The 27,130-nt window shown below is 44.1% G+C and overlaps 1 protein-coding gene across 11 annotated transcripts in view; it reads right to left on the reverse strand.

Annotated features, from left to right (window-relative positions):
• The window catches only part of GBF1 (golgi brefeldin A resistant guanine nucleotide exchange factor 1), a 180,284-nt gene that overhangs the window by 70,604 nt on the left and 82,550 nt on the right, over window positions 1-27,130 (reverse strand). For 10 of the 11 annotated variants that reach the window (XM_038408761.2, XM_038408756.2, XM_038408757.2 and 7 more), the window contains one exon: window positions 4,559-4,690. In XM_038408761.2, coding sequence (XP_038264689.1) covers window positions 4,559-4,690 — 132 coding nt within the window. Of the gene's footprint in view, window positions 1-4,558; window positions 4,691-22,512; window positions 22,537-27,130 lie in introns of those variants that run through there. The other variant, XM_043519938.1, reaches the window with a different exon arrangement.

A 27,130-nucleotide genomic window follows, 5' to 3' on the forward strand; every position in this document is an offset into this window, starting at 1 on the left:
TGGTATTCACGCAAGAGTTCTGAATTAACTCAAATATGAAATTACAGAACTACTAACTGTAGTATGTAACCTATCACTTAAATCAGCCTGTGGAATAAATGACAGAAAGACAGCAAATGTGAAACCGATTTTTTAAAAAGGCTCCAGAGGCGATCCTGGCAATTACAGGCCAGTAAGCCTAACTTCAATACCAGGTAAATTGGCTGACACTATAATAAAGATCAGACACAATATGTTGGGGAAGAGTCAACATTGCTTTTGTAAAGGAAAACCATGCCTCACCAATCTATTAGAATTCTTTGAGAAGGTCAACACACACTTGGACAAGGGTGATCCAGTGGACACAGTGTACTTGGACTATCAGAGAGCCTTTGACAAGGTCCCACACCAAAGGCTCTTAAGCCAAGTAAGCAGTCATGGAATAAGAGAGAAGGTCATCTCAAAGATCACTAACTGGTTAAAAGATAAAAACAAAGTGTAGGAATAAATGGTCAGTTTTTATAGTGAAGAGAGGTAAATAGCAGGTTCCCCCAAGGATCAGTACTGGGACCAGTGCTGTTTAACATATTCCATATGATATGGAAATCGGGATAAATAGTGAGATGGCAAAAATTTGCCAACAATACAAAATTACTCAAGATAATTAAGTACAAAGTAACAGATCTCACTAAACTGGGTGACGGGGCAACAAAATGGCACACGAAATTAAATACTGATAAGCACAAAGTAATGCACTTTGAAAAACATAATCCCAACTATACATACAAGACGACTGGGGTCTAAATTTGCTGTTACCACCCAAGAAAGGTCTTGGAGTCATTATGGATAGTTCTCTGAAAACATCCATTCAATGTGCAGAGACACTCAAAAAAGCTAACAGAATATTAGGACCCATTAGGAAAGAGATAGATAATAAAACAGAAAATCTCATAATGCCATTATAGAAATTCATGGTATGCCCACACCTTGAATACTGTGCGTGCAGTTCTGGTTGCCCCATCTCAGAAGAGATACATCACAACTGGAAAAGTTTCAGACAAGGGAATCAAAAATATTTAGGGGTATGGAACAGCTTCTGTATGAGGAGAGATTAAAAGACTGACTGTTCATCTTAGAAAAGAGATTACTAAGGGGGGATATGATAGAACGGTGGGGAGAAAGTGAAGTGTTATTTACCCCATCTCATAACATAAGAAACAGGGCTCACCCGATGAAATTAATAGGCAACAGGTTTAAAATAAACAAAAGGAAGTACTTCTTCATACAACACACAGTCAATCTGTGGAACTTGTTGCCAGGGTACATTGTGAAGGCCAAAAGAATGTGTTCAAAAAAGAATGACAAATTCATGGATGATAGGTCCATAAATGGCTATTAGCCAAGATGGTCAAGGACACAACCCCATGCTCTGGATCACTCAATAATTGCCCTGTTCTGTTCCATCTGAAGCACTTGGCACTGGCCACTGTAGGAAGGCAGGATACTGGGCTAGATGGACTATTGATCTGACCTAGTATGGCCGTTCTTATGTTCTCTACAGTGTCTTTCAAAGAAGTCATCTGCTAGCTGTCCTGTAGAAATATCAAAGCTAATCCAAACGCAAATGCACTGGCAAACAATTGAGATAAATTTAATTGATGTTAATATTGTCACAAGGTTTCCTGTTGCTGCACAAAATTGCCATGGTACATACAGAACACAAGTCTCCAAGCAAAGATGAAGTGTTTACTTCAAAGCAGAAGACAACCCATGACAATATTTTGTAATGCTGACTATTTCTATCAAACTACATGCATGATGGATACATAATCATTTTACCTTTTTTTTTTTTTTAAACCATGATTACGTGTTCTATTCATTCCCTCTGGGGCACCTGGCATTGTCCATTGTCGGGAGACAGGATACTGGGCTAGATGGACCTTTGGTCTGACCCAGTATAGCCATTCTTATGTTCTGACTGAACAGCAGACTTACAGGCTGCATGCTACACCATTAGTAAATAGATGCATTAATACCAACTCGTAACAGACCTTTGTACTTTAGACAGTTGGAGATCAGATGTCAAAAAGTGTGTTCAAGAACTGTGTTACTCTGAAGAGGATGTTTTCTGATTTAAGAGTTTTCAACCACTCTCTCAATACTGGTTAGACAACCAACCATCTGACTAGCTAGCAGAGATTCCATCTGAGAGAATGAGAAATGCGTGTTGTCTACAAAATGCCTTTAGGAGTAGGAAGAGGGAGCTGTTTATAAACGTATTGCATCTCAAGACACTTCCTCAAACATGTCTTAAATACAACAGTCCTTCCACTGCACGCTGGTCTTAAACTCCAAGCGCAGAGAACAGGCCATCTGCTCCCACACAGATCTAATGTATGCTAATTTTGGAAAGGGTTCTGGTTTGGTCATTCAATTACCCAGAGTTAGAAAGCACAGCACACATCAGCCACACTACATTTCCCCATTCTTCTTCCCTGTTTATAATCTGCGAAAAGCTTGCTTGTAAAGAAGAGTTTTACACTTTGTGAATCTTTATATAGCACTTTGATACTTCACTCCAGCACAGGAACTAAGTTAATATCACAAAAGGCAAAGTAAGAATGACAGGGATTTAATATAACAATGCAGCCACAGCCAGACATTCAATCAGCACCGTTAATCCCAGCCTCACTGGTGTCTGGAGAAGCACAAAAGGTAAGGCCCCTGCAAACATCACCTAAAGCAATCACTGAGAACTTGGATTACAGGTGCTGTTCCAAAACAAAACCCAAAGGATTCTGCCATTGCCTGCAAAAATCACACACCCCACACACTTTAGAGATGGCCTTTTGCTGGGAAGCTCTGGTGTGACCTGTAGCTAATTAGGAAGTTAAAGAATGTTGTCAAACTCTCAATCATTTTCTGTCTAGCTTTGTTAAAACAAACAATTGAAATCCTAAACCAACTGTCTTTAGCCATTTAAGCAGTTACCCTGCTGACTGAAACACAGTATGTGTCTACTGTACAGGTGACCCTACCTGTTAAAACACAAAGCTAAAAGTGTATCTGACATTTTGGTCCTACTTCCCAGTTCACAAGCATGTACACAGGAAGTCACTGTGTACCCATTCTGCTTAGAAACTGCCATGTCCTCTTTCTACCAGGATACAACAGAGCTGCACTCTTGCTCACATTTTCAAAGATGCACGTGCTAGAAATGATTTATTTGTTGCCAATGCACTTATTGTCACAGTACATTAAAATTACATAAAAAGTTTGCTGATATCCCACCAGTTAAGCATTTAATTTTATTATTACACACACCACTGCAGAGAAATCAAGGTACCAACCAGAAGAAACAGACTGAGATGCCCATTTTAATAGGTCACAAAGATCCCAGTTTCTTAGCATTTCTTTTCTTAACTTGGAGGCTATGTTTCTTATGCTGAAGTGATGATTAGATTCACCTACAATACAAAGCTTTCTGGTAACAAGTGCCTGAAATCTAAGAAAGCAGGAGCTGCCATTTGTCACTAGATTCCAACTCCACAACCACTCCACCCTATAAACACAAAATGTGGAGAGGACCTCAACTTTTGCCTATCCTTCAGATGTAACGTCTGGCTTCTTTGTTCCCACTATCTCTCTGCCACCTCAACACAAGCAGTGGCACATAGCATGTTCTGTGGTGATTGCTGAACAACTCAGTGCATACAGCCACGAGGGGGTGCTACAGAACAACGCAACATGCACCACCCTCCATCCCTAATCTAGTGATGTTCCTAGAGTTCAGTAAACACAGGAAAGTTTCAAGTTTCCACTGAATCCTAATCTCCGATACAGCTAATTTAAAAATATTAGTGCCACAAGCTGATTTCCCCCCTCTCCCCCATTTCTCCCAAGAAATGCTCTCTCTTTATACAGAGAAACAAAGAAGTAAAAGCAAAACTACTGCCATTGCAACTGTGAGAAGTGAGATTTTTCAAGAGCTGATGGAGAAAGTGTAGGCCACTGGACAGGGACTGGACTATACAAAAATTCACCTATCACAGAACTGTCAAGATCTGGGTATACCTCCCCAAGTAACCCTGCTGAGTTTATTGTGTGTGAGAGAACCTATTATTGTAACCCTTGCCCTCATTCTCCACTCTCCCTTCCCACCTTGGTATATTGCGTCTGAAAGCACATGGCAAACACTCCAGTGCATGGATTGCTCCTTTATATATTTCTGTGACATACCTAACACACTTCTAGGTGCTTAAAATAAATATTCCAAATGCCCTGAAATGCCTGTAATGGTTAGAAAAGACTAGAACTCCTAGAGCTATTTACTACCATCTACTACATTCTAAAGCTGTGAATGGAACTAGTCAGCATCATATAAATCAAGTTTACAGAAAAACCACTTCTCCATTATTTCTTAAGTATTATTGGAGATTCTGTCATCCCCACACCATCAGCCCAGGCAGACTTCAACCCTGAGAAGGCTGCAAATATATATTACCCTGTTATGCATGGGATTTCCAGAGCATACACTTCGCTGGCATTTTGGGAAATGCCAGTGATCCAAGCCCCATACCTATTAATGCGTATGAGAGGAACTTGTTCACAGATGTCAGGGCCAACCCAGTGATGGGACCTGTAGTGTCTTCAGAACGGATTACTTCCAGGAAGGGTCGGAGAAAGACATTGGGTTCAATTTCCGAAAGCTCTGTAACAAAAAGAGAACATCATTAGAGACTTAGCTTACCAATGGCCATACCACAGAACTAAAAGACATTTGTGCTAAAAACAAATTATTGTAACAGGGGAGTAAGCTCTGTGGGACCTTGGTGTACAGCCAGGATGATCATCCCTTTGGTGACTGACAGTATGATTCGAGCCTGAGATAACATGCTTGCAAACTCCAACAGCATACTACATACTAAGTCCTCACATTGCCAATTTGCTCATTAGTCTCATTCATTAGGTTGCATTTAATTTCCCTTCTAAGAAGCTGTTCAAGCTCAGTCTCTCAGGGAAGAAGCCGTATAAATGGCTCATTACTCATTTCAGAAGATTGGTGGGAAGGTGGGGGCTGCTCCTAAAAAATAAGCACCGCAGAGAGAGGAAGGGTTTATGAAGCTCCTTAATTCTTATTCAAATGTAGTGATCTTCTAAACAGCCTTCTGGAGCCTCCTGTCTGAGCTCCCACTCTCAGAGCACTATGTAAACACCACAGAGCTGCTGCACCTTAGATTAATGCTTTAATTAATTGGCAGATATAGCAGCATTTTCCTTGGATGCCTGTAATGTGATCAAATTAGTAATATAAAACCTGACACATCCTTCCCCATTCCCCCACAATATCCGCTATCTGTGTGCATAGAATATCCATCACCTACATCTACAGTGTAAACATATGACCACGTTTGGTGGGTGTGTCCCAAAGGCTTGTATTGAAGTCAGTGTTCTAGACCAATTTCATTTTGTTTAGGCAAGAGAAACTGAGCCAAACCATTTTAGACACCTTTCCCCCTCCCCCAAACAACCTTGGTCTTCAGACTATACATCTAAACTTGGGAGTGAAAAAGGGGCAGTTACCTGTAACTGGAGGTTCTTCGAGATGAGTGGTCCCTATCTGTATTCCACTGAGGGTTATGTGCAAGCTCCATGAACCCAGAGCTTTTCCAAGTAGTAGCATCCATTGGTCCATGTCCGTGCCCTTGCATTGCCTCGTGGTTTCACCTGAGCAGATAAAGGGCAGAGCAGACCAACCGCACCTTCAGTTCCTTCACTGCAGATCTACCAGATCCACAGCAGATGGGAAGGAGGATGGGACTGGAATACAGATCGCTACCACACATATCGAAGAACCTCCAGTTACGGTAAGTAACCTTCCCTTCTTCTTCAAGTGATGATACCTATTATATTTCACTGAGGATGATTAACAAGCAGTACCTAGCTAGGAGGAGAGTGTGGGAAGATGACGGAACCATGGAATGGAGGACCACTGCACCAAATGAGAATCATGCACTAGAGCAGCGGTTCCCAAAGTTTTGATGGTTGTACTCCCCTTCCCTTATTCCGCCCCCACCTCCCAGGGCTGGAGTGAGGTTGCATCTCGCACCTCGGGGGGTGATGCGAAGAGGATAAGGGGACCGAGGCTGGGGCCACACCTGGGGGTGGGTCTGAGGCTGGGGCTCGAGGCAGGGGCAGGATCAGAGCCCAGCTGGGCTGCAGTGGGAGCCAGCAGCCAGACCCGCAGCAAGGTGGGGTTCAACTCCTTGCCTTGCCCCCAGCTTCAGCCTCAGCCCGAGGCTGGCAACGGAGCCCCGGGCAGCAGACAAGGCTAGAAATGGGGCCAGGTATGCATCGGGCTGGGGACACGGACACAGCTGGGGGCCAGACCGGAGCAGCGCTGAGGGCAGGGAGGGGCTGGGTGGCACTCCCACCCCACTCCCATGGGGGCTGGTCCAGGCCCTGCCCTCCCGCAGATGCCCTCCACACACCCCAAGGGGGGGGCGCGCCTCACACTATGGGACTACTGCATTTGAGCATAATGAGAAGAAAAGGTGTGTACTGAACTCCACATGGCCGCCTTATATACATTTGTCATGGAGCGCAGTAGTAGTTATTGCCTGTACTCTCATGGAACGAGCCTGTATCCCATCCGGTGGGGACCATTCTGATAGCTGATTGCACTGTGTAATGCACCCTAAGACCCTCTTTGAAATTCTCTGGGAGGAGAGAGCCTGCCCTTTAATTTTCGCTGCTAGGGCAATGAATAGTCTAGATTTCCGGAAGGGTTTAGTCTTCTATAAGTAAAAGGCCAGGGCACTATGGACACTGAGGGAATGAAGCCGCCGTTCCTCATTTGAAGCATGTGATTTGGGAAAGAAGGTTGGCAAACGTATGGGTTGGTTGAGGTGGAAGCAGGAAACCACTTTTGGTAGAAATTTGGGATGCAAGCACAATGAAACTCTATCCTTAAGAAATGTGGTGAAAGGGGGTGTAAAGGGAAATCAGGTCTTATTAATCTATTAGAGTTCTTTGAAGGGGTCAACTAACACGTGGACAAGGGGGCTCCAGTGGACATAGTATACTTAGATTTCCAGAAAGCCTTTGACAAGGTCTCTCACCAAAGGCTCTTACGTAAATTAAGTTGTCATGGGATAAGAGGGAAGATACTTTCATGGATTGAGAACTGGTTAAAAGACAGGGAACAAAGGGTAGGAAAAAATGGTAAATTTTCAGAATGGAGAGGGGTAACTAGTGGTGTTCCCCAAGGGTCAGTCCTAGGACCAATCCTATTCAACTTATTCATAAATGATCTGGAGAAAGGGGTAAACAGTGAGGTGGCAAAGTTTGCAGATGATACTAAACTGCTCAAGATAGTTAAGACCAAAGCAGACTGTGAAGAACTTCAAAAGCATCTCACAAAACTAAGTGTTTGGGCAACAAAATGGCAAATGAAATTTAATGTGAATAAATGTAAACTAATGCACATTGGGGAAAAAACCCCAACTATATATACACAATATGATGGGGGATAATTTAGCTACAACTAATCAGGAGAAAGATCTTGGAGTCATCGTGGATAGTTCTCTGAAGACATCCGTGCAGTGTGCAACAGCAATCAAAAAAGCAAACAGGATGTTAGGAATCGTTAAAAAGGGATAGAGAATAAAACGGAGATTATTTTATTACCCTTATATAAATCCAGGGTATGCCCACATCTTGAATACTGCATATGGATGTGGTCCCCTCATCTCAAAAAAGATATACTGGCATTAGAAAAGGTTCAGAGAAGGGCAACTAAAGTGATTCGGGGTTTGGACCTGGTCCCATATGAGGAGAGATTAAAGAGGCTAGGACTTTTCAGCTTGGAAAAGAGGAGAGTAAGGGGGGATATGATAGAGGTCTATAAAATCATGAGTGGTGTGGAGAAAGTGAATGAGGAAAAGTTATTTACTTGTTCCCATAATACAGGAGCTGGGGCCACCAAAGGAAATAAATGAGCAGCAGGTTTAAAACAAATAAAAGGAAGTAGTTCTTCACACAGCGCAAAGTCAACCTGTGGAACTCCTTGCCTGAGGAGGTTGTGAAGGCTAGGACTATAACAGGGTTTAAAAGAACTAGATAAATTCATGGAGGTTAAGTCATGTATCTCTTCTGAGATGGGGCAACCAGAACTGCTTTTAGCCAGGATGGGTAAGGAATAGTGTCCCTAGCCTCTGTTTCTCAGAGAGTGGAGCTGGATGGCAGGAGAGAGATCACTTGATCATTACCTGTTAGATTCACTCCCTCTGGGGACCTGGCATTGGCCACTCTAGGTAGACAAGATACTGGGCTGGATGGACCTTTGGTCTGACCCAGTATGGCCATTCTTATGTTCTTACTATCATGACTCCAAGTTTGCCAACCGTCCTTACAGAGGTGATAGCCACCAGAAAAGCGACCTTCATGGAAAGAAGAAAAAGGGAACAGGAGGACATGGATCTAAAGGGAGAGTTCATTAAGGATGTAAGAACTGGGCTGAGGTCCCACTGCAGCGTGATAGGCTGAATGGGCAGGTATTTACATACATGGCCCTTCTAGAATTGGGCAGTGAAAGGGTGGTTAAAAATAGAATGTCCCTCCACCAGAGAGTGAAAAGTGCTAATAGCCACTGTTTGCATCCTGATGGAGTTGAGAGCAAGCCCCAAGGCCTTCAAAGAGAGGAAACAGTCCAAGAGCATCAGAATGCCAACAGCTTTCTGTTGGGCCCAGGAGGTGAAACATGCCTATTTAGCTCAGTAGGATCATCTCGTGGAACCCTTCATACTACTGGAGAAGATATCTCATACTTCCGACAAACATTTTCATGCTAGCAGAGATGTCCATCCAAAAAAAACAGGCTGTCAGGTGAAGCATCTGCGGATTGAGGTATCCGAGTCTGCCGTTGTGTTGTGAAAGCAGTTCCAGAAACGTTGGGAGGAGGAGTGGAGGATGTTTCCACATGCGGAGAAGAGGAGGAAACCAGAACTGGTGAGGCCAAAATGGAGCAATCAGGATGACGATTGCCCTCTCCCGTTAGAGTTTGTAAAAGACGTGTTGCAAGAGTGGTAGGGGAGGGAACGCATCGTTGATCTGGTCCAACCAGTCGATGACCAGGGTGTCTCCTTCTGAATGGGCACTGACTCCTCCCCTTGAGCAGTATTGAATACACTTGCTCTTTGTGCAAAATGCAAAAAAAGGTCCCTAACCGGAGTTCCCCACTGACCAAAATTGTCCATGATTACCGTGTCATGCAGTTTCCATTCGTGGTCGGTTGCAAAGTTATCGCTGAGTATCTCGGCAATCACGTTCTGGGTCCCTGGTAGGTTAGTTACCGACAAGAGGTCGAGGATACCGTGTGTAATGATCCATTTCCAGAAACGCACTGCTTCCATGCACAGCGCTGGAGACCTTGTGCCTCCTTGCTTATGTAGTAAACTATAGTGGTGTTGTCCAGCATGATGAGAACAAGACAATAATGGATGGACGATAAAAATGTGCGGCATGCCTTGCATACTGCCCAAAGTTCCAGGATGTGCATCCTGATGTGCATCCTGCCTTCTAGAACGGTCCAAGTTCCTTGTGTCATGCAATCTCCCATATTTGTTACTCAGCTGTCAAATGACATGTCTTTTATGACTGTCACGTTTGGTGAGAAGAGCATTCCAGAGCAGACTTGAAGTGGGTCTGTCCACCATTGGAGAGAGATGATGACCTCTGGTTGGATAGTGAGAATGGTGTCCAAGGGTTGGTGCATGAGGCAGTATGCTCCCTGCGCTTACAGTTATAGACAGCAGAAGTGCAGGTGAGCGAAGGCCATGACATACGTGCAAGCAGTCATGTGGCTGAGGAGGGAGAGGCAAGTTCTGGCTGAGACCGAGAGCTTGAATGTCACTGAAGCAATCAAGCCCATTAGGCTCCGGAACCTGTCTTTCGGCAGGTAAGCATAGGTGGAGGCCACATAAATGCATGTTCCAATGAACTCCAGGGACTGTGCAGGGTATAAAGTCGATTTTTCGGAGGAGAGGAGTAGAAGGAGCTGGGACTTTGACTCCCAAGCTTCCTTTCTGGATCACACAGCCGTTGTCCAGATAAGGGAAGACTAAAGATATCTTTGTCGGAGGTGAGCCACTACCCTTGGGGAAAAAAATTGTGAAGATTCGTACAGCAGTGGTAAGACTGAATGGGAAGACACTATATTGGAAGTGTTGCAAACTCAAGGTGAACCTCAGGAATGATCTGTGGGTCGAATGGATGTCGACATGGAATTTAGCATCCTGAATATTGAGAGCTGTAAACCACATGCCTTTTTCTAGCAAGGAAATGATGGCTGCGAGTGTGACCATGTGGAACTTTGGCTTACAAATGCAACAGTTGAGGTGTTGAGATCCAAGATTGGTCTCCATCTCCCTTTCTTCTTGGGCACCAGGAAATATTAGGAGTAGAACCCTGTGACCTGAAAGGCTGCAAGGACTGATTCCACTGCTCCTCTCTGCAGGAGGTAGTCCACCTCTAGGGTAGGAATACTGTTGTGAGAGTGAAACAGGTTTGTAGGGAGGGTGTGAAGAAGGTAGCGTCAAACTTGATCACATAGCCATGTCAAATGACATCCAGGATCCGCTTGTCTATTGTTATTGAGAACAACGTTGGTAGAAAGAGTTTGAGACAGTCCCCAAAGGGGGCAGATTGGCAAGAGCACTGGGGTGCAAAGTGGTTGACAGCTCTCTAGATGCACTCACAAATATCGCTTACACAAAGACTGAGTCTGCTGTGTGGCGGATTGACCATTGGTGGACCAGTCAGGCAAGACCTGTGGACCTTCAGGCACTTCTGTGGAGGTTCGTAGGCTCTCTAGTGGTAGAACTGGGGAGTTCAATAGCATTGTGTAGGTGATGGCGTATATATTTTAATTTCAGCACTGGTGTATATTTGCCTCGGGATCAAAGGGTGGGTCTAGAGTCTTTCAGTGAGTGTAAAGAATCATCTGTCTTCTGGTTGAAGAGGGTGATTCATCAAAGGGAGGTCCTCAATTGTGCTCTACACCTCTCTAGGAGGAAGCTGCTTGATTCCCGCTCCATCCCAGGCCCCGCCCCGACTCCATCCCTTCCCCCAATCCCCCACCTCTGCTCCTACTCTGCCCCCAGCCCTGCCTTTTCTTGCCCCCGCTCTGCCCCTCCCCTTCTCCCCAGTGCCTCCTGCATGCCAGGGAACAGCTGAACACAGAGGGCAGGAGTGCTGGGAGGGAGGGGAAGTAGTTGATCAGTGGGGCCGTTGGTGGGTGGGAGGCACTGGGGAGGAGCTGGCTGCTGGTGGGTGCTAAGCACCCACTATTTTTTTTTCCATGGGTGCTCTGGCACTGGACCACACATGGAGTCGGCACCTAAGTCACCAAGGATGAGAGAAAAGCAGAAGCTCCAACTCTGATTATGTGTTGATGATAAGGAACTGAACACATGGTCGGTCCATCCTGCCCTTTATCACCTCGGGTGAAACCATGAGGCAATGCAAGGGCACACGTGTGGACCAATACACACAACTACTTTGAAAAGCTCTGCGTCTGGGTACATGGCGCATGAGCATAACCCTCAGTAGGGACCATCACTTGAGGAAGAATGTGTTATTACCCAAATTCAGGTTGCTTTGTACAACAGGAGTCCTCTGTACAGCTGCCTCAGAAACAGGCAAATGCATAGAGTTGTATGTTGAGAAGGAACCAAAAAGGGAACTTTCTACCTGGGCTTGGAGATGCTTTAAGTTCAGGCTTGTGAGTTAGAATACAGGCATAACTTTGACTCAGGCTCGAGCCCACTTACTTTTCAAGCTAAATCAATCATTCTAGTGCTGATAGTTCTCCAATGCCTTCCCACAATTCCCCCTGAAGGACAGATAATTTATCCCACAACTGACAGGGAAATAATTCTAGAGTGTCTCAGCATAAAGAACTAGAGGCCAGAGCAGAAACAGTGAGGACACAGTAATAAGGTTATGGCTTTGCAGTGGGATTGCTCATAGTAGGACTAGGACAACTTGGGTGCTCAAACCCAGATGCCAATTACCCAGGTTAACTGTGTAGACATAGCCTAAAGCAAAGTAATATGGTTTCTTCTACTCCATTTGTAATGAGAAAGAAAACCTGTAGACAAAAAACCACAAGGAGCAAAGAAAGGATAATATTTTGATATGACATTACAACTGTATGACTTCTCAACAGCTCATGGAAATGCAGAGATCATGAGACATGCCTTCAACCATGCTTAAGGGTATGTCTACACTGCAATTAGACACCCACAGCTGGCATGTGCCAGCTAACTCAGGGACACAGGGCTTGGGCTAAGGAGTTAATTGCGGCTTAGATGTTCTGGTTCAGGCTGCAGCCCAAGCTCTGGGACATGCTCACCTCATAGGGACCTAGAGCTCTGGCTCCAGACCAAACCCCCACATCTACACCAATTAAACAGCCCTTTAGCCTGAGCCCCACGGACCCGATTCAGCTGGCACAGGCCAGCCATAGGTTTTAATTGCGTGTAGGCATATACTAAATTTGCTTTATAGAACTGTCACAAGGTGACTGGCCTTCTAAGAGGGAGCAGGGCCAGTGCACCAGTGCCTAGTCATCTGACCCTAGTTAGGCTTAAAAGAGTGAAGTTAGGCATATAAAGAGTCAGAGAGAGACCCAGTGAGGGGGAACTTGCTGAGCAAGAGGCAGGAAGCTGCAGGAAGCAGAAGAAGCAGGAGCAGGACTGCCAGAGTCCCCTGGCAGGGGAGGCAGTGAGAGCCTAAAATGTAACAGGCGAGCTGAGGAGCCACTTTGTTTAAGTTTGGACAATAAACATGCCTACAAGAGACTGAAAGTGTGGCAGTGACTCGTTAGCAAGCTGGGGAAAATCTCTGCCTTGTTATAAGTGCACTTTTCTAAGGTTACAGGCACCTGTGCAATATTAAAAATATACAAAACTAATGGATCTATATTGACAGACTTAGGATCAGCTTTGAGAAGGATGGCTATTTATCAAAATAGTCACCAAGTTAATCAACCCATCGTACATACCTGCTAAACCATTCGCCCTTCCCTCAGCCCTCTCTTACAAGAATCCAGAAAGGTAGAGGAATTGTGCTCTGAATGTTAATAAATCAAGTTTCATCAGGCACGTGTATACCAACAGTTCCAGCGCTGAGGATCCCTCATAGAAAGGGCCCTTACATAACTAGACAGCTTCCTTTTAAGCCAAAGGCTGATCGCTCAGTGTCTGTTTCACAACTGCAGCAGTACCACACTGGGGGAGAGCTGCTGTCTCAGGTACCCAAGACCCATACCGCTTGGGGCCTTTAAGACGGCTTGTCAAGAAAAGCACAGAGATGAAAAAATTGCTCCTGCCCACCCAAAGGAAGCTTAGGACCTAACATAGTCCTGCCTCAGCATGGGAGGCTGACACAGATGACATCTTGCGGTCCCTTCCAGCTTTACTTTTCTATGAATACCAGATTGAGATCCTGAGTAACAAACAGATGCACTGCCTCAGTTAAGGGGACTTGTATAAATCTCTGCTGTTTCTGCCCTTACCTACAAGCTTCTCCTTAATCTTACCTGTGTGAAGCCACAGCCAGTGAGTAACTAAACTGCATCAACCATATTGACAAGACAGAAACAGAGGTGGGTATCAGCATATAGAACACACCATAGTTCATACCTCTCTCAACAACCCCATTAAACACCACACATACTATTTGAACAGGAGGGATGAGTGTAGAGAGCCACGTTGTCTTAGTGCATATCACATGGTAATATGTTTCTTTATCCTAAATCTAGACCACATATAGGCCTTGTCTTCACTAGGAAAAAGTTGTGTACTCAGTCCAATTTAACTCTGGTTAACTAAAATCCTAATAAGAAAAGGAGTACTTGTGGCACCTTAGAGACTAACAAATTTATTAGAGCATAAGCTTTCGTGAGCTACAGCTCACTTCATCGGATGCATCTGGTGGGGGAAAAAAAAAACCCACCCCTAAAATCCTAATGAAGATAAGGCAGTCTGTAGCCTTCACATAAATTAGGAGTTTGAGTGAGACTAGTTTTTAAACTATCCGCTACCTCATATGAAGGACTACAAACTGCCTTGTCTTCACTAGGGATTTTATCTTTAGTTAATACACCATTTTTCCATAGTGAAGACAAGGCCACTGAAGATTACAAGTCTGCTACTGCCTTCAAGTTAGTGGACCTGATCCTCAATCTCATATTTTTACATCCAGAGGTCCTGGGTTTAATCCCCAAAGACAAGCCCATCCAAGAACGTCACCTACATATGAGAAGCCTCATGGTATATGAACCTTTATCTTTTGGGATGTCTTTGAAAGGGAGTACAGCCACTCACTAGCAACCCCATCTACTCCTGCTAGCGACAGCAGCAGATGTGTCCAGCAATGTCACACAATCAACATTATCACAGGCAACTGACAGATCAAAATGAATCAGCACGGACACCTGATCAGTCTTCAGAAGATCAACTAGTGTTGTTGTTCCATAGCCAGGCCAGAAAACAGAGCCAATAGAGACTAGAGTTGCTTATATCTAAGGGCTTGTCTACAAGGAGCAGTAATGCAGACTACAGGGGTATGATTTGTACAGTGCACTAATGTGTTGTGCATTAATAGGTCCACATAGACCCTGCTGGTGTGCACTAAAGGTTCTCTAGTGTGCTATAATGCAGTGCTGTTTGAAACAGTACTACGTTAAAGGCCGTTAAAGGGAACGTTAAAGGGAACGTTACAAAGATTAATCATTACAGCATATACTACTGTACTGAATTGATGTATATAATAGACATAAGGAAGTCCCCCAAACCTCCAATTTTTGGACATTTACATAAGACTCACAAATTGCTAAAAATAAATCCCCAAAAATAGAAGCCCTAATTATGAGAGAGTGCTGTCCATCTGTATTCCCCCCTCTTCATCGAGTTCTCTATTAATAGCATTTTTGCATTATTTGAAGATCTATTTTCATTAGGATCTCCATATATAGTTAAAAATATTAATAGAATAGTGCAAATAGAATAGTGTTTGATATTTGGACTAATTACCTGTAGTTTTTGGGAAGGGAGTATAAGGAAAGGGATTGCTCCCTGAGCAAATCCAAGTATCTTCAGAGAGAGACTGAAGCACAGTGAAGTTTCTAGCGACCACCATCTGAAGGCTATTCAGTGGCCTAAGTGATGTCTCTGGTCTCAGTCTGGTTCTTAGGGATCTAGTGTCCATAATGTTATTAGGGGTCCCTTATTGGTTGCTTTGGCAGATGTACCAAGGATTCAACATGCAGGATGATTGAAATCTTGCACCATCTTTTCATAAGAGGACAAACTCAGTGGCAGTGCACTGTTATATGTGGGAAGCCTGTACAGCATCTGTCCATACTATATGTTATCTGTAAACAGACAACATCCCTTTCCTGGACTATAAATTCAGCACCTAAAAACAGCACTAACATTTCTAGAAATTTTTAACATAATTCTTGAGCTTTTATTTAAACAAAGTCAACAGAGAAACCCATAAAAATAATTCTACATTTATTCAGTGTTTTGTGCTTCAATAATGTAGTTCAGAAGGTCTCCCATCAAAGGTTCACACAGCACTACAGCCAATATTGCAGAGAACTGTCAATTTCAAAATCATACGCCCAGTACCTCCAGCTCACATATTGCAATTGCAGTCTGTGCCCCTTCCATGTAGCTTTCTCAGCCACTACGCCCTCATCTCGTCTCTACTGATAACAAAAACTGGACAAAGTATCAGAGAGGTTAGCCGTGTTAGCCTGTATCCACAAAAACAACAAGGATTGAAGAAGTGGGGGTTTTTTTACCCATGAAAGCTTATGCCCAAATCAATCTGTTAGTCTTTAAGGCGCCACCGGACTCGTTTTTGTAAAAACTGGACAGTGTCTTCCATTTCCCTGTTCTATTACTGGCTTGGGTTGCTAGGGGAGAAGGGAGGAGTCACATCCTTAAAGGAGTAGCTCAGCCCTGAAAGTTAATAGAGAAGACCTTTTGATCAAGAACTGGGGTGGGAAGGGAGATGAGGAGCTGTTTGCAGATTGATCCTTTTGAGACATCTGACTGAAAAGCAAAGTTGTGTGACACCCTGGCTTCATGGGAACCTCAGGGAAGAGACAGCAAAACCCATTTCCAACCTATTTTAATAATGGCTTAGCCATCATAATATCTATTTAAATGAAGTACTGAGTGTTTGAAAGTTCAGACTTAAAAATTATGAAAGCTAAGCCATTATTTAAAGCACTTTGGAAAGGCGTTCATGTGTTCTTGTCCCTAAGGTTCCTGCTCTGCCAGGGTCAGATGTTACATCACTTTCCAGTGAAAGTCGCCACATCAGCAAGAAGCTCAGAAATACTGATAATTAAAGATGTCTCTCCAAGTGAACTTCCCAGCAAAGGGCATATCATTGCATGAGCTCTCAGAAACATGGGAAATTTCTCCTCACTGGGCACCTGATTTCAGCTGTGCAATAAAGACATTAATGTTGTATACTATGGAAAAGAACAAACTGAGTGTCAAAAGCAGATCAAAATCTCACCAAGGATCCCCAATATCAGCAAACTGCTCAGAATGGGGGTGGGGGAGCTATAGTAAAAACTGGGTTCTAGTGATCCATTGAGGGGTTGGGTCTCCTTTAGGAAACAGCTTCAGGACACCTTCAACAAGCGTTACCATACATAGCTGTTTTCCCAGACATTTCCTCTTAGATCCTCCACCCTCTATCCAGGCGGATTTTTCAAATAAGAGGAAATGTCCGGATTTTTGCGGAGCAGACATCACAGCTCAGAAAGAGCTGGCTCTGTGTCCTGATTGGTTCCTCCACTGCAGCCACAGCACTGTCTCTCACCCCTGGGGAGTGGGAGAGGTAGGGAGGCGCTAATGGATAATTGGCACTGCATCCCAGGCCTGCCCATCTGCCTTGCCACCATGACAGGAAGCGACACTGCCCCCCACCTCGAGAATCAGGCCGCGGGTACTCCCTCTAGCATCCTCCAGGTACTCTTCCCAGTACACACTCCCGCTCCAGTACCCCTCCAAATACTTTCACCCCTCCAGCACCACCCCAAATACCCCTTCCCAGTACACACACACACCCTCCAGAACGCCCAACTGTACCCCCCACCCCGCAGCATCCTCTTTTTGGGTACCTGAAAGATGGTAACCCTACCTCCAACTCTCCATTAACGGAAAATTCAGGAGTCACTCTAATGCAACGTCAAGAAAGCAAATAAAGATGCGAACCACAACAGCTCTGTGGTAGGCTCAGATAACCCATGGCAGTGTATGTGGATTGAGCAAGTAGTGAAGGAAATGTCCTTAATCGCTTTCGTAACATATTAAAGCAGGTTGGTCAGAAGAGCCAGATTTTTAGTATGAAGTTAAAAACCCTGCAACCACCATGCTTTCACTCGCAGATCCTCTGGACTATTTCCAGTTATGAGAACATCAGTCCCATTCAGTTTCAGATTGTGCTGTTGTGCTTTTACAACAAAGGTATAAACTCCCATTCACTTCGCAGCACAGCTGTATAGTTAGGGACATTTATTCCTCATTAAAGCGCTTGCTTTTATTGAAAGTTTAGATCTCTTTTGTACTGAAAAAACTAGGAGCCATCCCACCACTGAGCTCCGTTACATCATGCCACCTTCAATAGCAGACTAGAAACCTCCTCTTCCTCTCTCTCCAAGCATCAACTAATTGCACTGATAGCAAAAGTCAGTCTCCTCCTGTCAGGAGGCCATCCCATCCAATTGCACTCCAGAGCCTGGCTGGTGCATCTAACAGCATCCCAGAAAACAAGGTGTATTAAGGCCACTCATTCCCCTGCATTCCTGGTACAGAAGATCGGGTCCGTCTGTGAAGAAATTTCATCTCATTGCTGATACACTGTTGGCACATTCCTGATCTAAAATGCTCACATAAGCTGCTTTCTCTGGTAGTTAAACTCTTCACTCCTGAGTAACTCTTATCAGGGTCTGCTATGCGTTTCGAATCAGATTAAATGAGCAAGAAAAAATAGTTTATGACAAGTTATTTCAACATCATTTATCCACAGCACAGGCAACTGCAATGCAAACCACATGACCTGCCTGACCCTTTCCTATGCAACAGCTGTTACCCTTTGATGTTGAGCCTTAAGGAAGGCTGTTGAAACTTTCTTTATTATGTGCACCTCACTGTAACACACACCAGACAACTCAGAAAAGAACACGTTTCCAGCATGAGGCACTTTCCCTAATTAAACACTGACTTGCATTACAAACAGGTCTTTTTCTTATTAATCTGAGCAATAGGTAAAAGCAACACTAAATTCAGGCAATTCATCCATTTGTTCCAGGACACGTGGTTTTTCCTGGTTGTGGTGCACTGTAGTCTGAACAGGGTCCATGAACAAATGTTTGTGCAGGGTCTACATTAGCTATTAAAATCAGGTTTCTAACTCAAGTTACAGTGGAACAAAACATCTTGTCTAGACAAGGCTTCTGGAATCAAAAACAGGACTGCTACTTCTACAAAGACTGATCCTACCTCAATGAACTACCTGTTCATCTGGCCACAGAATCCCATAGCATGAATACCTTCAAACAATGGTAACTGTGTCCCTAGGTATAGCCCTAAAGCCCAAGGTATCATGAGAGTCCCTCCAAAGAAAACTTGTAACCATCTGACCTTCCATAATGGTCACCAAAAATGCACTCTCTCACCCTACATAAACCCTCAACAAGGGGAGAAGATTGGGTTCTGCATCCACCCAGGTTGGCAGCTTGAGAGGAAACTGAGGGACAGCTGTCAAGTGGGAGACTTCAGACCCTCGGTTCTAGTATGCTGAACAGAGGGCCATACACACATTCCCCCGTGTGTTTTGAAAGGGGTTCTGTTGCTGCATGGCAGAGCATGTGAGCTCACTGTGGGAATCTGCAGAAGCAATGTTTTGAGGGAGAACCCTTAAGTTTGTAAATCTCTGAAATCAATACTTCACAATAATACATGGGGATATAACAGCAGGTTTGTATGGGGGAGAGATAAATATAGGTCTAAAATGAAGGACCTCTCAGCTAATGAGGGAGAGCTGAGAGGTTAATTACCAGTCCCTTTCAGAAAGTCTCTAAATACACTCTCCAAGTCTAATTCCCTGTGAAATAGCGCAGGCATTCAGGGGCCCTGCCTGTGTTACTGAAAGGAGAACGGTGCCATTCACAGCCACACATGAATGCAGGGCTACAATTACAAATGTAGTTTGACAGGGAGAACCCAGAGCTGTCAGGCCCGTTCTGTTTGCCTAATTTCATTACAATGGCACAAATGCTTTCATTTGTCAGACTGCAGCTTCATGTGTTTATCTCCTTTTCACTAAACATGACTTTAACAAATGATTGCTTCATTGTGCTGTGATCTCAAGAGGCCCTCTGAACTGAGATTTTATTTTGGAGGAAGGGGACATACAATATGTAATGAACATTTGCCACTCTTGATATCTTCTGGTCAGGACACCTTCTGCTCATTTAAGGCTCTGTCTCCCTTAGTGACTATGTTAAAGTCTCCCACCTTAGCTACCACTTGTACAGCTCCACCAGTGGTAGTAATGCTGAGAGTTTTGGCTTAGACTAGCTGCTCTTATTAAAAATCCTTTGACTTTTCCCATGAGCAGGCATTTGCCCTGGCATCCTCAGCTAAAATATTATAAAAACACTCCAACATCACCAACACAGTTACACAACATGCTGTCCACCTGGCTGCAGTATTCTGCTCCAGTGGCATTATAAAAATTTGAGAAGTATTCATTACTCCTTCACAAGGAAAACAAACATGTTAAACACCAACGGCAAGCATGGAGCTATACAAAGCACAAACATTCCTTGTTCCTACTCAGAGATGCTTACAACACAGGAGACAAAAGAGAAGAGATGCATTTACAGACCAAGATGATACACCATTCACTTTTCTTTGGATTAAAAAAAACCCCTATCGTGTTATTTTACCGATATAGAATTGAATGCTTGGGCTTTGTGGAAGAAATAGATTTGATGGTGGATTTTAATTCAGAAGTCGAAGAAAAAGAAACTTGTCTAAATTAATTGTGATCTTAATAATTAGCACTAAAGAAACAGATAGGAATTGCACCATAAAAACTTTTCCTTAAGCTATAGTTGATATGTAATTAGCTGGATGTCACGTCCAACAAGCCCTATTCCAGAACTAGGGCAGCACTAAAACTGAACTGAGCAGCTATTTGGCATGGAAAGGTTGAAGGTCACTGGAAGAAGGATTTAAAATTAATCCTTGGGAGCTCAGTCTCACCCTATGACTTGAATATCTCTTCAGTGACTTAGAGACTTTTCTTAATCAAGTCAACAAATCAATTACTCTACACTATGCATTTGCCCAGTAATAACCTACTTGTACCATATAGCCTCTATTTTAGATTCCTAGGGGAATACTGAGAGCCCTTTATGAAGAGCAGTACACACCTTCCTTAAACTTTAGTTTAAACATAGATCCAATCCAGTTTCTAAGAACTTTCCTCTCATACCTCATACAAGGTAGAAGCTGTGCACCACGATCAAACATTGCACTACTGTATTCCAGGAAGAGACACATTAGATCAGGCCACAATGCTTAAGACCCACAGATACAAACTCTGCACACAGCTTCACAAATAGATCTCAACCTCAATCCTGGAGAGACCAATTGCTCTCAGGTCAAGAAAAGAATTCAGAAAAGATGATCCTCTGGCAGGTTCTAGAATACTAGTATTCTAGCTTTTTCAGAGACATAATACATTTATAATCTTAGCTCCCAATGGTACTGGAAAGGCCTTACAACCTACCTAAGAAACTGGTATTTTGAAATTATCTTTCTTCACAAATGCTGGTCTGAGGCCCTATCTTCAAAAGGCGTTTTTTGAAGAATTCTCTCCCAAAGGTGGAAGTTATCTGAGAGACTCGGAATTACAACCATCTTTCAGAGAAGATGGGTCTCATCTTCACCTTTGCTCCAAAGAAATTCTGTGAGCACAATGGGCAAATCAGGCTAAAAATTAGAATCTTCATGGATACCTGAAAGTTTGAAATTTGGGGAAAAGTATCTGGGACAAGAGATGAGAGGTAGAATGTATTCAGAAGATGGCATATGCTAATACACCAGACCCTCGCTAGAACGCACATCTATATAGCACAAATTTACATATAATGCTGTCGCGGCCATGGATCCCAAATTTAATTACTTTAATTGCAATTCATTTTAATGCAGTCCCTGCATTAACACGGTATCGCATATGGATCCCAAATCCCGCATTCTAGTGAGGGTCCAGTGTATTAATGGTACAAACTCTCCATGCACCTCTGTACTTTACCTGAAATACCTCATCAGTGTTAACTCACCACAATTCTAGCATAGAAACACTATCTACCATGTTACAACAACATGGTAGTTTTCAGGCTCTGTGATATATGCTGATCCCTACACTGTTCATTACTACCCTCCAAACAGTCACCAAGGCTTTGACTATACTAGCATTGCTGCTTCCCTTTGCATGACTGCAGTATATACTCTGCTCCTACACACAAGAGCTCTGCAATCATTTATTGAAGGTGGTATTAGCCATGCTGGCAGCTTACGCTCTTTTAGGGGTTATCAACTAAGCTTCAAATCATTTGAGAGAGCACAACTGTAGCTACAGAAGACTGGTACCATGCCTGAGCCCTGCAGGGCTCAAGAACAGGGGATGGGTATTTCTCAGGGTAGGTTGGAGAGGAGGCATTTCTAAGTGGAGGGCATTGCAGCTGAAGCAATTTAGGACAATAACTGTGGATGCAGAATAAGGCCTAGTCTACTCTAGGAAATTAGGTTGGTATAACTACATTGCAAGGGATGTGAAAAATCCATATCCCTGATGGGGAGGTGGATTACCTATGCCGACAGGAGAAGCCATCCCACCAGTGTAGGTAATGTCTTCACTGAAGTGCTACAGCACTGCAACTGCACTGCAGCAGTGTTTTAAGTGTAGACAAGTCCTAAGAGTCCCTCAACTGATTCAGTACGGCTAGAACAGATGCAATGAATCATTTGTGAAAAATCAGTGCAAAAAGGATCAAGTGAATTACAAATCTGTTCCTTAGTGTCAAGGCCCCAGAAGCAACCATGTCTGTGGACTTACACTTACCTTTTCTCACAGGTAAAAAACGAGACACTAACTAAATAAGGTTTTGTATACTTTAGAGTTCAGTAAAACAAGAGAAATAACTAAAACTTTTTTAACTTGGTAACATTTCATGGCTGCTTTTTTTTTTTTTTTTTAAAGGCAAGATGATGTTTTAAAGGCATTATTTTAATCACTAAAATATATCACTAAAATAAAAGCTCATGGTAATGTACTTCACAAGAGGCACTATCATTTGATGTACAGGACAGCCATCTCTCCAGTCACTCTGGGGTCAATTCACCGTAATACACAACAACTGAACCTCACCTTACAGAAGATTTCTAGTAGTGGTTTACAAAAATAGAGGCTTCCTACCTATTCCCTCATTTGAGGGCCAACAGTCAGTATTTACACTAGCTCAGCAGCACCAATTACTGAAAGAGAGAAAGGAAAGCATCATTTTGTAAACTGTTTTTCATAAATCACTACTGAAAATGGCCATAAAGCCCAGTTAAAGTGCACCAAAAGCACAGATAAGCTTCATGCTGTCTCTGATTCCAACTAACTGAGACTGCTTGGATAGATTTCTTACACAAAGTAAATAAACACAGGAGAATGGCCAGCCCCTGGACTGAACTTGCCCTAGCTCCAAGCTTCAGTGCCCATGGCCAGCCAATACCCTCTGAGGTAGTGACTTTCAACTCCAAATGAAATTACTAAATCAGACTAAACCAAAGCAAAAGCAGGCACTCCATGACAAATTCATCTGCCCATGACCAAACACTGATAGTTATTGATCTTGCTCCTGTTGTGAATTAGGGCCAGGTTTCCTCCTAACAGGAGAAAGAGAGAGCGGCTGCTTTAACAAGGCTAGCTGGGCTAAATGAAACCCACCGGGAATTGCATTGCATATGGCCAAGTCCAGAGGATGGACTGATCCATCTGTCTTACTGACAGCACAAGTTTGATGTGCGTCAACTTTAAGCACTCTTTTCCCCTTCTTTGAAAATTGGCACATGTCGAAGAAAGAGCAATTAGGTTGTAACACACTACAGAACTCTATTCAGTCACTGTACTCATTCCACAGAGGTATTTTATATATGCTTTGCACAATACCAGACAAGCTAAGCAGGCAATCTGAAAGCCCAGGAGAAATTAAAACTTCTTCTGAACCACTTTAAAGCACAGTAATTCTCCGCAGCTTTTTGTGACCAGCACACTATGAGTAGCTCTCTGATTGCAAATTCACCGTGCTGTCAAAAGGAAACCTCTATTGTTTTTGAGAGGCTGGAAAAAGAGAATTACGGTTTTATCATCAATTAGCTTTCTGGCTGTTACTGTGTTCTCTTTGCGCCTTTCTCCTGGGAAGCACAGGAGCAGGGAGGGGAAAAGTTAAAAGGAAATCAAAGGGACACATATTCCAAACAAGTTAAGAGACACTTTCTGATGCCAGAGAATCTGAAAAGCATCAGGGAAGCAAACAAACCCCTAATAACCAAAGAAGGGAGTGAAAAAAAACTTGATGAGCCCAAAAGGAAACAAAGGAGCTTTTTAATGGCATCATGGACTTCAGTCACAAAACTTCTTCTACACCTAGTCATTTTGACTCTGACACAACATATCTCTAGCAGACATGTAAATAACGAAGAAGATGGATTGTGCTTCTGCACCTTGTCGCCACTAGCAATTCCAAATGCTAATGACAAATATAAGTTCCATGAGTTCTGAATAGCCTAAACACCAATATTAACTTTTCATAGATGCAAATGGCTGAGCTTCAACAAAGGGACTTCAAAATACCTTAGAAACACTACAGTTCCAAACCTTTGGAGATGGATGAGGGACATCAGAAAATAAAAGCAACATCAGACTGTCACAGTGGGGATCTATCCAATTGTGGCTTTAAGATGGTCCCATAATATAAAATGTTAGCAGAATAAGAACAGTTTTAACATAGTAACAACTGAAGTGAGCATTATAAATGCAACATAAAGGCTTCCAGAACAAAGTCCAAGCAGCAGGAGACTCCTATTAAAAAGGAGATGGGCTCCCGATCCTCAGAAAACAACAAATTATTATCAGACATTCTTAAAGATAGGTTAGGAAAGAAGGAAAAAATTCAGTGTGTTGTAGTGACCTGTTGGTAGAGAGTGCTCATGTGCAGGTTTGAACTATTGGCTCAGTCAATAAACCAAGACTTACTTTGCTTCCATAGTACCGGTGAAACTGACTAGGCCCAGATACAATGAAATAGGTCTATGAATTCTTAGATTTCAGCTAGGATCCTCAACTAGGATAGTGTGTTACATCAGTGCACCTGTATGTTCGGGAAATCACACCAGCTTCCTACTCACCACATAGATCTTCCACCCCTCTCAAAACCAGGCCCAGAAGGCAGCTGTGAAGAGATTAAATATCTACAACATCTTAAAATGATCTCAAATCTATCACTGGGTAATGATGAAAATTATTTCATAACAAAAAGGTACGTTGACTGGAACTTGAGCACAGACCAGATGGACTCCCTGCAGCCTGGACAATGGAGCAGGTGGGCACTGTATCAGTTAAGAGCCTATGCTTTATCTTCACATTCAGATATAGAGTTTTAATAATCCAGCCCAGAAATAAATGCATGTCACTGTGGCCAGGTCTATACCCAGGAGGAAGGGGGAAAGTTTTCTAGCAAACTGGAAAAGAAGGTATTTTGAGATACTTGACTACTCAAGTTTAGTGATGAGTCAAACAAGACCCTGAGGCTTCACACCACTTAGATGAATGAGGACTGAATCCCTTCAATGGAAAGTTGGGACAGCATCTCCAAATTGGTCTTGCCTGGGTTCAACTTAAGCCACCTGCTCTTCGTCCAAGAGCTTATCTCTTGTAGATATTCTGACATCTTAAGAAGGTGGTGGTTGCATCAGTGGTAACAATGGTTAATGCGATCTAGTGTAGTGTCAGCAGCATATTGTTGCCAGCTGAGCTTGTGGAATCCCACCATCTCTCCTAGTGATTTCATACAGCTGTTGTACAAGAGGGGATAGTATGGATCCTTGTCAGACCCTGCAGGTGAGGCTTTCAAAGGAGCTGCAGCTAGCCATCACCATTAAGTTCTGTTGGAGAAGTGCGAGTGGAGCCACTATAAAGCCGTGTCATCTTTGTACTCCTGCTATTCCATGTAGGGGTTAGTAATACCTTGCAGTCACTATATCAAATGCTGCAGAGAGGGCCTGCAGCATGAACATGGCTACTTTGGCAAGAGTAGGAAGGAAGACAGGCTCTGACCTTTCCCTGGAGGAGGAGGCGGCGAGACCAAGAGAGTAGTATGTGGGTGATGGGTCTTCAATGGCCACTCCTCTGAAGACAGAACTGATCTAGTGTGTCCCCAGCTACATGTTTAATTCCACAGAGCATATAGGACAGGGGTGGGCAAACTACAGCCCAGGCCGCATCTGGCCCTTCAGACATTTTAATCTGGCCCTCGAGCTCCCGCTGGATAGTGGGGTCCAGAGCTTGCCCCCTCTGGCGCTGCAGCCGGGGAGGTGGGGTCGACGCTTGTCCCACTCTGCACGTGCCATGTCTCCACACGGCTCCCAGAAGCAGCAGCATGTCCCACCTCCGGCTCCTACACGTAGGGGCAGACAGGGGGCTCTGCACACTGCCCCTGCCCCAAGTACCACCTCCGCAGCTCCCATTGGCTGGGAACTGAGGCCAATGGGAGCTGCAGGGGCAGCTCCTGCAGACGGGGCAGCGCGCAGAGCCGGCTGGCCGCGCCTCCACGTAGGAGTTGGAGAGGGACATGCCGCTACTTCCAGGAGCTGCCTGAGGTAAGCGCCGCCCAGAGCCTGCACCCCGACCACCTCCTGTGCCTCAACCCCCTGCCCCAGCCCTGATACCCTTCCCACCCTCTGAACCCCTTGATTCCAGCCAGGAGCACCTCTTGCACCCCCAACCCTCATCCTCAGCCCCACCCCAGAGCCCGCACCCCAACCCCCTGCCCCAGCCTGGATCCCCTTCCCGCACTCTGAACTCCTGATTTCTGGACCCTCCCCAGAGCCCGCACCCCCAGACGGAACCCTCACCCCCACCCCCACATTCCAACCCCCAATTTTGTGAGCATTCATGGCCCACCATACAATTTCCATACCCAGATGTGGTCCTCGGGTCAAAAAGTTTGCCCAGCCCTGGTCTAGGAGAATTCTATTGTTTCCATTGGTCATGAGATTACGGAAAATGTAAAGTATACAGCAGTAGTTCGAGGATGGAGGTCTCAGAGGACTAGAAATTTGGGATATTCCAGTATCATGCTCTATAGCAGCTCCATAAGCTCCTCCAGAACGTTGATACGGTTTCTATCTGGAGGTCTGCACACCACTATGAGTACTATTTCAGCCACTGCCCCAGACAGCGAGCCACAACATGTAGCCTGTCTGCCTACACCATCAACTTTTTGATACAATCCCTAGGAAGACGGCAAGTAGCCAGTACACTCTGGGCAACAAGTCTGAGGAGTCACAGAAGCCCTCCTGCACAGAGGGCATTGGAACTGTAACCAGTTTACAGGATGAAATTAGTGGTGAAGAAGCAAACTATTTGCAATTATCTGTGTGGGCCAATAACTCCTCCAATACTACTACCCACAGTAGCTGAATCTGTGAACGTGCTTTGGAAGCTCAGCTGGGTGTCTCTTCTCCTGACTTTATTAAGACCATCATTGACTGGTTGGCCAGTGTGCAGTCAGACTGACCTAAAAGTGACAGCACAGCACACACTTTAATTCACACAGACAAACAGGACCTGTAAGCCACCTCCCAATTCACACACTTATGCGGGTTTCCTCATTTCCTCTCCTTCCCTCGGGGCACAGAACTGCCCAGCCCTCCAAATGAATTATAAAACACACTTAACAGACCAGCAAACACAATCTATTTGCTTTAACCTCTCACCC

This window comes from Dermochelys coriacea, chromosome 7 (assembly GCF_009764565.3).
Source record: "Dermochelys coriacea isolate rDerCor1 chromosome 7, rDerCor1.pri.v4, whole genome shotgun sequence".
Classification (NCBI taxonomy): domain Eukaryota; kingdom Metazoa; phylum Chordata; order Testudines; family Dermochelyidae; genus Dermochelys; species Dermochelys coriacea.